Source organism: Myodes glareolus, chromosome 12 (genome assembly GCF_982192425.1).
Source record: "Myodes glareolus chromosome 12, mMyoGla1.1, whole genome shotgun sequence".
NCBI classification, from domain to species: Eukaryota; Metazoa; Chordata; class Mammalia; order Rodentia; family Cricetidae; genus Myodes; species Myodes glareolus.
In genome coordinates, this window is record NC_142037.1 from 21788455 (window position 1) to 21800270 (window position 11816).

At 38.8% G+C, this 11816-nt stretch overlaps 1 protein-coding gene across 4 annotated transcripts in view; it reads left to right on the plus strand.

Moving 5' to 3' along the window:
• Positions 1–5366, plus strand: part of LOC125405445 (zinc finger MYM-type protein 2) — a 73818-nt gene extending 68452 nt beyond the window's left edge. For all 4 annotated transcript variants that reach the window (XM_085698570.2, XM_085698574.2, XM_085698571.2 and 1 more), the window contains 2 exons: positions 999–1119; positions 2728–5366. In XM_085698570.2, the coding sequence (XP_085554696.1) occupies positions 999–1119; positions 2728–2920 (314 nt within the window). In that variant the 3' untranslated portion in view covers positions 2921–5366. The remainder of the gene's footprint in view (positions 1–998; positions 1120–2727) is intronic.
• Positions 5367–11816: the final 6450 nt, after the last annotated feature.

The following is an 11816-nucleotide window of genomic DNA, read 5'->3' on the forward strand; positions in this document are numbered from 1 at the left end:
CTTCTGCAAGAGCAATAAGTGATCTTCATCTCTGAGCCATCACTGGTATAGCATTTTTATTTTGAGATTGCCTGTGATGGGAATATTCAGACTTTCTTAAGTCCACTTCAACCATTCATTAAGAGCCTAAAGACAATGACTTTCATAAAACACAAAATATGCCATCCTCATTCATTCACTTTGAGACGTGGTCTCACCTATGTATCGTTGCTAGTCTGGAATTTCCTGTGTAGACTAGGATGGCCTCAAACTCCTAAACATTCATCTGCCTCCACCTTCAAACTTTATCTTCTTAAAATGTCTCATTTATTTGTTGTAATTTATTTTGTTTTGAGATTAGATTTCTAATTTAAATTGGCCTTAAACCATATAGCAAAAAAATGACCCTTGGAACTGTGACCCTCCTTTCTTTGTTGAGCACAGGCATGAACTAGTGCACCTGGTTTTATGCTGAGTTGGGCTTCAAACTCAGGCATCAGGCGTACTAGGGAAGCATTCTACCAACTGAGCTATATTCTCAGCCTCTCGGTTTCTTTTTTGCAAAATTAAACATTACCAGAAGCTACCACATAGAAAACTCTGAAGGGAATCTAATCCTATATTCCTATGGGTAAACAGTTTTTCCTTAGAATTGGTTTGGGGGGCGGGGGGCTAGAGGATAACTCGCTGAGTAAAACCAGTTGCTGCACAAAGTCTGAATTGGAGTTCCTGGCGCCCACAGGAACAGCCAGGTGCAGTCAGTGGGTCTGCACTCTTTATGGAGAGGAGAGGCAGAAACAGGAAACTCATAGGCCCGCTAGCCTGGAGTATGCAGTGCAAAAGCAGAGAGGCCTTGCCCAGACAAGAACTGACTTTCAAAAGTCCTCTGACCTTAGCATATATGCTGTGTGGCATACTGTGTCCACATTCATACACATACCATACATACACATATACACGAAAAGGAAAAAAAAGATTGGTTTTACAAGTTTTTCTTTTGTTGTTGTTGCTTTTTAAAGATAAAATTGCTACTGGGAAACGAAAACACGAAGATGATGAGCCAGTGTTTGAGCAAATTGAAAACACAGCCAACCCTTCTAGATGTCCTGTGAAAATGTTTGAATGCTACTTGTCTAAAAGGTGATTTTTGGCTTTTATTTTGTAGTACTGGGGAATTGACATTGTGACCTCATGTTTCCTAGATAATTGCTCTACTGCTGAGCTACATTCTTAGCCTGATAACTTAAAGTTTTAATATGTTTGTATGAGTTGGTTGAATTTAATACTGTTCAGAAGTGATGGTATTGTTGGGCAGTGTGGTGCATACCTTTAATCCCAACACCCAGAGTGAGTTCCAGGACTGCCAGGGCTACACAGTGAAACCCTGTCTTGAAAATCCAATATATACATTTCTCTCCCCCTCCTTCCCCCCTCCCTTTCTCCCTCTCCCTCCTTTCTTCCCTCTCTTTTCCCCCACGAAAAAGTGACAGTATTTTATCAGTTTTCGAAATTTCTCTCTTCTTAAATGGAATTTTATATTCCAAAGTTATATTCAACCATAACTTCAGCACATACACTTTAGGACTCCAGTTCATGTTAAGAAATCACTCTTAACTAAAACTAACACTCCTGCTATCCTCTCTATATTAGAGGATTGGAGCAGTTCTGTTGATTGCCAAGCAGGGTCATAGGCTTTCTGTTTAAAGATAACTATTTTAGGTTTTTGGATATTTAGTCTCTATTTTATCTACTTGATTGTCCCACTACAGCTAGAAAGAGACCATATACTGTACAATAATAAGTTCACGGTACATGGCTTTATGTAAACAGGTTGCTGAGCATTGCCAACTTCTAGTGCAAAGGTAGATGTGTTTAAAAGTGGGTACAATGTGCAATGAAAAAAGATGAAAATGAAATACCTAGATGTGAATGAGAACAATTTTTAAAAGACATTCTTTGGGAGGTCCTCCAGTTGCATGACTGCTGTCTTCCCTGTCTGAAACTCGCAGGCTCTGGGAACTGTTTTAAGTGTTGAGACCTCTGTGACACTGTTTCATTTTGAGTGTTGTTTTAAATAAGCACTTTCACTTTCAGAAAGTTCAGAGTTAGCTTGTACTTTGTAACCAACTTATCAAATTATAGTGCAGTTTCCTGGGTGGCTTTCAAGAATTTGTAAAAGTATGAACCTCACCTCTAGCATGCCCGTGTTTTTAACTGTGGTGTAAGGTTAGTTTTCTTCAACTCTCTTCTGGAGCATCAGTTTAATTTCATGGATTTCCAGTGTTGGCAACTATTTGCACGATGGGAATTCCTTTCTCAGTATTGTCTTGTTGGCATTTAATATTTTTTCTCTTGTTCAGTGCTATAAGGCTTTTTATGTGTTGCATATTTTAAGTCATATTTTTCACGTTTCCTTTTCCTGAAACGGACATGCATCATTAAATTAATGCATTTGAGATTATAATTGGCACCATTTTAATAACGACTGAAATAATAGTGTATCTATTAGTGGAGTCTTGGATTCTATGAAATACAGGATTTAAATTACAGTAGGGAACTAATCCTACTTTTTTTTAATCACAAAAACTTAAGAGAACAGTTTACTGATAAAACATTACTGCAGTTAATGAGGCAGAAGGCGCTGAGCATATCTGTTGCTGGGGGCAGAGTTGTTCTTGAAAGAAGTAAAGCTGTGTGGGGACGTTTGTCGTGTTTTGTGAAATTGACCTTTTCTCTTTTCCTCCAAAGTCCACAGAATCTTAATCAGAGAATGGATGTTTTTTATTTGCAACCAGAATGTTCTAGTTCTGCAGATAGCCCCGTGTGGTACACATCTACTTCTCTGGACCGGAACACCCTGGAAAATATGCTTGTACGGGTTCTTCTAGTAAAAGATATTTATGATAAAGACAATTATGAACTGGATGAAGACACAGACTAAAAAAGGACCATTTCAGAAGCAATGGAATAACACAGCATTAGATAGTCATGCTGCTAGATCTTTACAGGAAAACATTTCAAGTTTACTCCTTCTGTTCTGAGTTTTGTAGCAATGTACCCACACTGGGTATTACCATGTAAATAATCTGTGAGTGAAAGTTGCCATTATTCTATGTAGTGGTTTTAGGATACTTAACAAATACATCAAATTCTTTTTTATTATTATTTATTTGATTAGGTATGTTTGTAACTTTTTACATTACAAAATATGAAGAGAATGTGCCATGTATAAGTTTTTCTTGTTGCACTGCTCTACTGTTGGAAAGCTCCCTCCAAAAGGGCGTGCTTTTACTGCGTTCTTGACCAGATGGTTGTGTATGGGTAGCACTACTCAAGTTTAGAACTTGCAGTGTCTTTCAGAATTTTTAAATAAACTGTAAACTAATAGGCTGGGTTTTTTGTTTTGTTTGGGTTTTTTGTTTGTTTGTTTTATGTTTTAGTTACTGAAGCCTTACCAGGTTATGTAGAGAGATACCATCTTCTGTACCAAAAATAGACAAGAGAATGCTGTCGATACTGGTGTTCTGTAATGTGAACCTATGCTGGTGAAAACAACTTTATGTTCCCCTTATTAAAACTTAGTGTCCTTTTCTCACTTGTGACTTTCTGCATCACCCCATCAATAAAAAAGTATGTATATACATACATATATACATAAATATATGTAAGGAGAGAGAGTGACTGTAACTTGAAAACAAGGTTAAGACATTTTTCTTTGTAGAGTGTCTGGTGACAGTGTAAGGCCGACCGTCAGTACATGGCCGACCCCACCCTCCCCAAGGGTAGAGACCATGCTGCATTACAACCTGCACAGCTCTCTCAAGTTTCACCACTCTTGAGAATTCTTGTGCCTGCTTCCAAAAGTGACTGATGCTTATGTGGGACAGAATTATTTTTAGAAATTCCACTCCTGAAATAGTCATTTTAGAAAGTCAAGCTACTTGAAGGGAGATAGTGTCACACTTTCCTACAAAGATTACCAGTGGAGAATGCTGGTTAATCCAGATGATTGAAGAAAAGACTGGTGGATAAAGTCAGTTTCAGAGGAAATCATACTTGATGTTAGATTGTTTGGCTTTGAAATTTTAATTACTTCTTATAGAAGATTGCATTTAAAATATATTTGTGCTTCTGCATAGCAGTTTATCTGTTCAGAAATTTTAGATTAAGGAAACTTCAAATTATACTTTCTAAAGACTGAGTAAAGTGGTAGCTGAAAATAATTATTTGGCTGACTTTGTATAGCATGTGTGATGTTACTTTCTTTTTTCTGAATCCTGAAATCACTATGGTGATATTAGTTTTTAAAGTAGTTTTGAGGGAAATTGGCCTGTTTTCCATAGTGAGTAGACAGTATCTACACATCCCTTGCCCAGTTCTCTCTCCCTTAGGATAAATTTTAGCACACTAAAGAAATTTGATCAATCATGATTTTCAAAATTTCACATGTATAGCCACTGCTCATTTAAGCAATAACTATCTGAAATGGTTTTTGTTACTGCTTTTTTTTGGCATGAAAATTTGCAGTGTACTTTTTGTAAGTTTGAATGATCTGAGTCCCTTGGTTTTCTATTTGAATCATCAGACTGACAGTAGCAAATCCAGTACAAGTTACTTCACTAAGATTGATTCCCCATTCGCCTGTTGAATGAAGCTGGAAGCACTTAAAACAGAATGCAAATGTTTCCTGGCTTTTCAGTGCTCATTCTGAAATACTTCTACTAGAAACGCTTATTGTGACTAAAGACTGGTTAATCCTGACCATCTTTTATTCCTCAGAGTGGTGCTATAGCCCATCAAAAAGCAATAAACTTATCCACAAATGTCAAATACCATAAATTCCTGCCGTGGTACTTACTACTAAGCACCTTGTCTTGCTATTTAGTTTTTATTATTTGTACATTTTAGCTTTTCTAAACAGAAATGCCTACAGAATTTTGGTCTTACATGATAAAGGATTTAGAGCTTGTCTTTGTCTCATGCAATCCAATGATTAATCTACTTGATTCTCAGGGGGAAAGGAAAAAAAAAAAAACTATTTTATGAGAATTGTTCTGGGAAATTTATTTCACCTGGAACACATTTCTTTGGTTCTTGGCCCTACTGCTGAGAGAAAGGACAATGAAATGTTAGTTTATTTTTGCTTCTTGGTGATTTCTGATTATAGACAGCATCCTGTAAATATAACTTTATTGTCTTGAGATGTCTATTGAAGATACTATATTTTTCTGTTCTGAACGATTTTGCCACTTAAAATCGTTCAATTGAAAAGATGACTAGCCATTCTGAGGCAGGTGGATTTCCCATGCAAACTGAATTCTCAACGCATTTCAAAAGGCTTTTACTGTATTAGGTAACGTGAGATATTAAAGAATTTTTCTAGGCAAGACGCTCAGCCTTTTTTTTTCCCATAAAAGTTCTTTTTATTCAAGTTGTAACTCATGTTTTCCTTTCATGAAATGGAGTGGTTACCAGTGTGTTATACTGAAATAGGAGGGTGCGTATTGTGCTGTGCTTTCTATTTATACCACTTTCTTCTGGCATCCATTTGTCCTGGCCAATTGTGATTTGCAAATCAGGGTAACTTATGTATATGTAGCATAAATAGACTGTTCTGATGGGGAGGACAGAAAAGAACACGTTTGGGTTTGCACTATTATAGGTCTACTTGGTCTTCACTCTGAAATACTTTAAATTCCCTAAATGTAGACTTAAAACACTGAACATTAGTTTTTAGACTAGCCATTTTCAGAGGGTAACATTACATTGTTCTAAGCTACCATTTATTATGTTACTTTAGTTACTACTTTCATGTCCTAAAAAATAAATTTCTTAGCCAGATTGCAGAATGTTCAGTTTTACCCTGACAAGCCATTATTCATATTTAGAGTAGATTCTGAAGTTTGTTAATCTGTTCTGCTTGTACCGTTAAGACTACACCAGTTTCAGAGCATTGCCAGCTTAGGAGCTTGTGTCCACAGCAGCCAGCTTCTCTCAGGGACTGGGTGTAGAAACAGCTACTCTGTGTCTTCCTTTGGAAGGCTGTGTTTCCCACATGAGGTGAACTGGATAGGACAATGTCCCTACAACAAAAGGCAGGGAATATTGTGATAACTGAATTACAAGCTCATGAATATAGACCTGAAAAGGGACCAAAGTATAACGTGAGATTTAACTTGTAAAAAGTAGTGGCAAGTTGAGCTTTTCTAGTTTAAAAACCTGAAATCTTTAATGGCCTAAAATCTAAAAATGTTGACGAGCCTTCATGACAACACATATTTTAGGTGTTTGGGTGAGGAGTAGTCAGAATGTTACAGACCCCCAAACAGAACCACCGTGGCACCACTCATTTCAGCCTGTGTAGAACTGAAGACGACCACAGTCAGTGGGCTCTGAGCTTACATCTAAACTGACCATGTTCCCTGATGCAGCATGGTGGCAAGAACAATGGCAAGGTCTATAAAGCCCAATAGTGCCTGAATTCTGATTCTGGAGCTTGGTGGAACAGATTTTCTTAGAGGGGAGAGTTCTAAAGCAGCTTTATTAGCTTAAAAACTGTATCAGGTTTTAAAGGCCAACTCACAACATCATTATTAACACAAAATTGTTTACTACACATTAACCGCCCCCCCCCTTCTCTTTTTGATAACTGCCCCCCGCCCCCTTCTCTTTTTGATTTTTCGAGACAGGGCTTTTCTGTGTAACCCCTGTCTGTCCTGGAACTCACATTGTAGACCAGGCTGGCCTCTGAGATCTGCCTGCCTGAGTGCTGTGGCTGCTACATTGTCTTCTGTGCCCCAAGAACTGCCTCTGTCCATGGTAGGTGAAGAGAAGAAAAAGATCATGTGTCAAAGTGTGCTTCTAAATAAATACACCACATTTAACTGCTAGGAGTGCACTCTACCTTTAGAAGGCTGTGTGCAGTCTAAAAGTACTCCCAAAGGCCATTGGTATGCTCTAGGTTTGGAGAGGTCGTCATTGCCTGTGAACATGTTATAGATTACTTCCTGTGACTACACATGGTTAGTGTCTCCAATGGAAATGGTCAGAGCGGTTCTCAACAATGATGGTATCAGCCCTGGTCCCTGGTTTTAGGCCCAATCACGTATATGAGTAGTTGAAAAGTAGTTCTCAACCGCAGACTTGGAATGTTTTTCATGGGTTAAACAAGGCTACAAGAACCTCAGCCACAGTGGATCAAGAATAAGCCAGTTTCTGTGCTCTGTACAGTAAGTGGAACATACAATGTCCAACATGTTACAGGCTAAGAATTTTACAGTGATAGAGGGTTTTCCATAGTAATTTCTTTTGAAACAGTCTCAGCTCACTATATTGTAGTATAGTATGTTCCTAACTCTATATGCAGTATAAGACATTCCCACTTTGATCACAGTTTGTTTTTGTTGCTTATTTGAGATAGCATCTCATTCACCTATCAGAATGACCTCAAACTCCTGATTCTCTAGCCTCCCTCCGGTGTATAAATTTGTAGTTATAAGTTCCTGTCAGCAGGTGGCAGCAGTGCAGAACACTAACAGTCTTTTATAGTATGCATATTACTTTATTTAAAATCCCTAGGAAATCTTGGAATGCAGAATTTTCAAAGATGAATTATATGCTGTAGATTTGTGCTACTGAAATTGGGGCAGCACCTTGTTATTAGACTTCAATACATTTAAGAGCTCAGTCTGACTGGCATAGGCTGTGTCTTACAGTGTCAGTTTCTGTCACAAGGAAGTTTTTTCACATTTTTTAAATTATTAGTAAGAATTGGTGATGAGAAAAGTAAATAGGTTGGTATTTTTAGTAAGATTTAGCATTTTTGTTAGAGATAAATGTCTTGCATTTTATTTATGTTTGTTTTGTCTATGTAGTTAGTGAGCTATGACTGTCGTGGAAATCACTATGTAGACTGGCTTCCAGCTCACAGAAGTCTGCTTGCCTCAGCCTCCCAAATCTGGAACTAAAGGTGTGCCTCCATGCCTGGCCCCATTTGGATTCTAAGAATGCATAATGGCTAGAATAGGAATAAAATGCACAGGTGATAATTTTAGACTTAACTGCTGAATTCTAAATCACTGAAGAGTAGCATTCACTTTCAGCCCTTTTGGGCACTTGTAGCATATGCTCATAAACTGTACCTTTGTGGAGGGCTGCACTTTTTCCGTGGAGTGAATTGTTTATTCTTTCAACAAATTGACCATCATTCAGGCACCTGTTCATGTCCGAAGAACCCAATGGGACATTGAGCTCAGCCCCTATATATGGTCTATATATATCAGGATATATGGTCTATAGTCAAGGAGACTCAGATAAGATAATCATTTGGGCTTCCTGAAAGTGTTTTGACTATACCTAGGACCTAAACTCAGACCAGCTCTGTTTTGACTGTAGTTGAAGGCTTCTTTATTGGCATGCTTCCTCTTCTCTCAAGAGGGCATTGCAAAGTGTAAATAGCAGAGGATCTCTCTCAGACTTGAGATTTTAGTCTTCAGACGTTTGTTCATACATGCCTGTACATTCTGTTTTTCGTGTTCCCCTGTACAAGAACAGAGCATGCACTTGGTAAGATTTCTCTATCACAAGTACCTAGGAGAATTCTGGCACAAACTAGGTCTCAATAAATGTTTGACCCCATTTGCTTATAATCAATGGTTATAAGTATCTTTAATTGAAAAAAACTGAAAGGAAAGGAGCCTTGGGATTACTGACACGATGCATGATAATGGACCTGTTTTAGGGTATGCCTCTGAGCCTCTGTGTTATGTGGGTCTCCTTCTGATGCCTGGTGAGTTCCTCGGCCTTCCATTTCAATAATCAGGAGAGTTGGAATACAGGGCTAGATGTAGGTATTTGCTTAGTAGTCTTCATAGACTCTAGAACTGTATTTGTAACATTGGTTAAAAACCTAGTCCAGGGGGGCTGGAGAGATTACTCAGAGGTTAAGAGCACCGACTGCTCTTCCAGAGGTCCCGAGTTCAATTCCCAGCAACTACATGATGTCTCACAGCCATCTATAATGAGATCTGGTGCCCTCTTCTGGCATGCAAGCATACATGGAAGGAATGTTGTATACATAAAATCTTTAAGCCCCCCCCCCCAAAAAAATAAAGTCCAGTTAGGCGGTGTTGGCACATGCCTTTAATCCCAGCATTCTGGAGGCAGAGGCAGACATATCTCTGTGCGTTCATGGCTAGCCTGGTTAGTCTACAAGAGCTAGTTCCAGGACAGCCTCCAAAGCTACAGAGAAACCCTGTCTCAAGAAAACCAAAAAAACAAAGCAAAACAAAACAGAAAAACACCAAAACAAAAAGCTAGTCCAAATCAGCCACAATTCCTTAGAGGAAGAACAGGCATACAGGTAGACTGATAAAGGCATTCTTGACAAAACATGTTTTAACCCGTACTGTGCTTGATGACATACATATTTTTATGATCTTAAAGTCTGAAAGCCCTACCCTTGGGTTTCTAAAGGGGTGCTCTGTGCCTACATTTCTTTTTTAGATTCCACTTAGTAGTTCTCTCTACTGGGCCATATTTATGCTGTAACAATTGTACTTTTCACCAAAGCTAGAGTGGAGTGTTTGAATCAGACTGATTCTGTTTACCCAAAGTGTGAGCACTCTAGTCACATCAAAAATTTCCATTGGATTAAGAACTGCCTTAATTCTAGTGTCTTCTGTGTATGAACTTGCAAAGTGATGGCATTCCCCACAATTTAAAGACCTGTGACACACAAGCAGGTGGCAGATTGAAACAGGACATCCAATGACACAGGCTTGGGAGCTAGGAGACAGATGGAAAGTGGCCACAGCAGAGCCAGTAATAGCTGCACTGGGAGTGCTGCCCCAGCTGCCAGCACCAAGGGTACAGTGCTCTCTGGAAGCTGTAAAAGACCAGAGAATATGCCAGGTCCTAGGAACCATGGAAAACATTGATATGAGATACTGAAAAGGATTTCCACAGGGTTTTTACTGACAAGATATCAATTTACAGAAAAATCAGTATTTTCTAATAAATTCCAATAAGGATGGAATGCCCTTTATCAAACTCATTGTGCTTAATTGGGGTTCAAATCCAATAATTATCATCAGAAGTGGTTGCAGATGTTGATCAGTTGGTTCTTATTTTTAAGAATTTTTTAAAGTTATAAACTGACTGGCCTAGTAACTCAAGTGTCTTACTAACTTTTATAACTTATACCAGCCCATAATTCTTGTCTGTGTTAGCCACGTGGCTTGATACCTTTTTCAGGGAGGCAGTCACATCTTGTTTGCTCTATATCTGGCTTCTCTGTATCTGGATGATGACTCCAGACAGAAACTTCCCTCTTCCCATACTTCTCATGTCCCGCCTCTACTTCCTACCTGGCTACTGGCCAATCAGCATTTATTTAAAATACAAGTGACAGGGTATAGACCATTGTCCCACAGCACCCCCTCCCCCTTTTTTAAGCAAGAACTCTGAATCAAATCTCCTTTGTTGAGCTTTTCTCCTGACCATTATCCATAACAACTTGTAACCAACATTCTAAACAAAGGCGAACATCCATAATCTATTTTTTTTTTTTTGAGAATGTGGGCATAGTTTTCCAGGCTACTTCCTGCTGATTGGGGACGCTGATAGAAAATTTAGAACTATGATCAAGCCCTGACTGGAGTATCCTGTGCGGCTTGATCATCTCAGGGGCAGTCTTTGAACTGTTTTGGATATAGAACTCAGACATCTGGGCCATTCCTCCTATTGGAGATTTCTCAGGAGGTCTTTCTTGGTCAAACCTGATTTTTTTTTTAACGCAGAACGAATCCACAATCCCTCATTTCCTGTGGAAACAAAATTAAAACCTCTTCTCCAAAGTAACATATCTTTTGACTTAAATTTTAAAGTCAGTGCATTTTCAATATATATATATTGGATTAATCCAACAGCATTTATAATCAAATGTCTTTTAGCAGCTTTTGCTCCTTTCCCAGTCATCAGACAATTTAAACACAACACAATAACATACAATATCCAGACTCTGTATTTTTCATCTTTACATAGCTTTATTTTAGCCTCTTTTTAAGTTTTGGCTTTTTGAGACAGGGTTTGTCTGTGTATTTGGCTATCCTGGAATTCACTTTGTAGAGCAGGTTGTCCCCCTGCCTCTGCCTCCCAAGTGTTGGGATTAAAGGTTTGTGCCTCCACACCCAATTACTCCTTTTTTTTAAGGACTTTATCCTTTTCTTTCCCCCTCAAGCCTACATATATTTTTAAACACAGTAAACCGTTCAGTGGTTTTCTTTGTCTTTGAGTTTATCTTTACTGTATATCTCTCTTTTTCTGACCATATGAGTCTTTAATTTTCTAAGCGATATGGCTAGGATTAAAGCCGTGGCTCTGGTGGCTGGATCCAGCTCATTCCTTAGCATTTTTCTGAGAGTCTAGCCTCATGGCAGAGGTACTGCCTGGAGCCATGTTTACTGCCACAACTCTATGGCATTTTAAGGTCCCTGCCACCACCAAAAAGTATGCAGTCAACTTTTCCTCAGTGCCATTTAAGCATTTCGTGGCAGGACTTCTTAAAAGAGCTGCAAGGTTTTACAGCTAAAGCTGAGTCAGGAAGCCTGTCTTTAAATGAGAGCACTTGCTTCTAGCAAGCAGAGCTCACCTGAGAAAGTGCTGCTATCAAGAAGCCATGCTTAACTATTCTTTTCTATCTAGAATAACTTCCCAAGCTCTGTCAGGCTTTTAAGTGGATTTGATCAGCCCGAGATTGGCACTCAATTCTGTTGACTGAGGTTTCTGTCCCGCCTGGTTCCTGCAGTCATTCAGTCTCAAAGAAACACAAAGAGGTC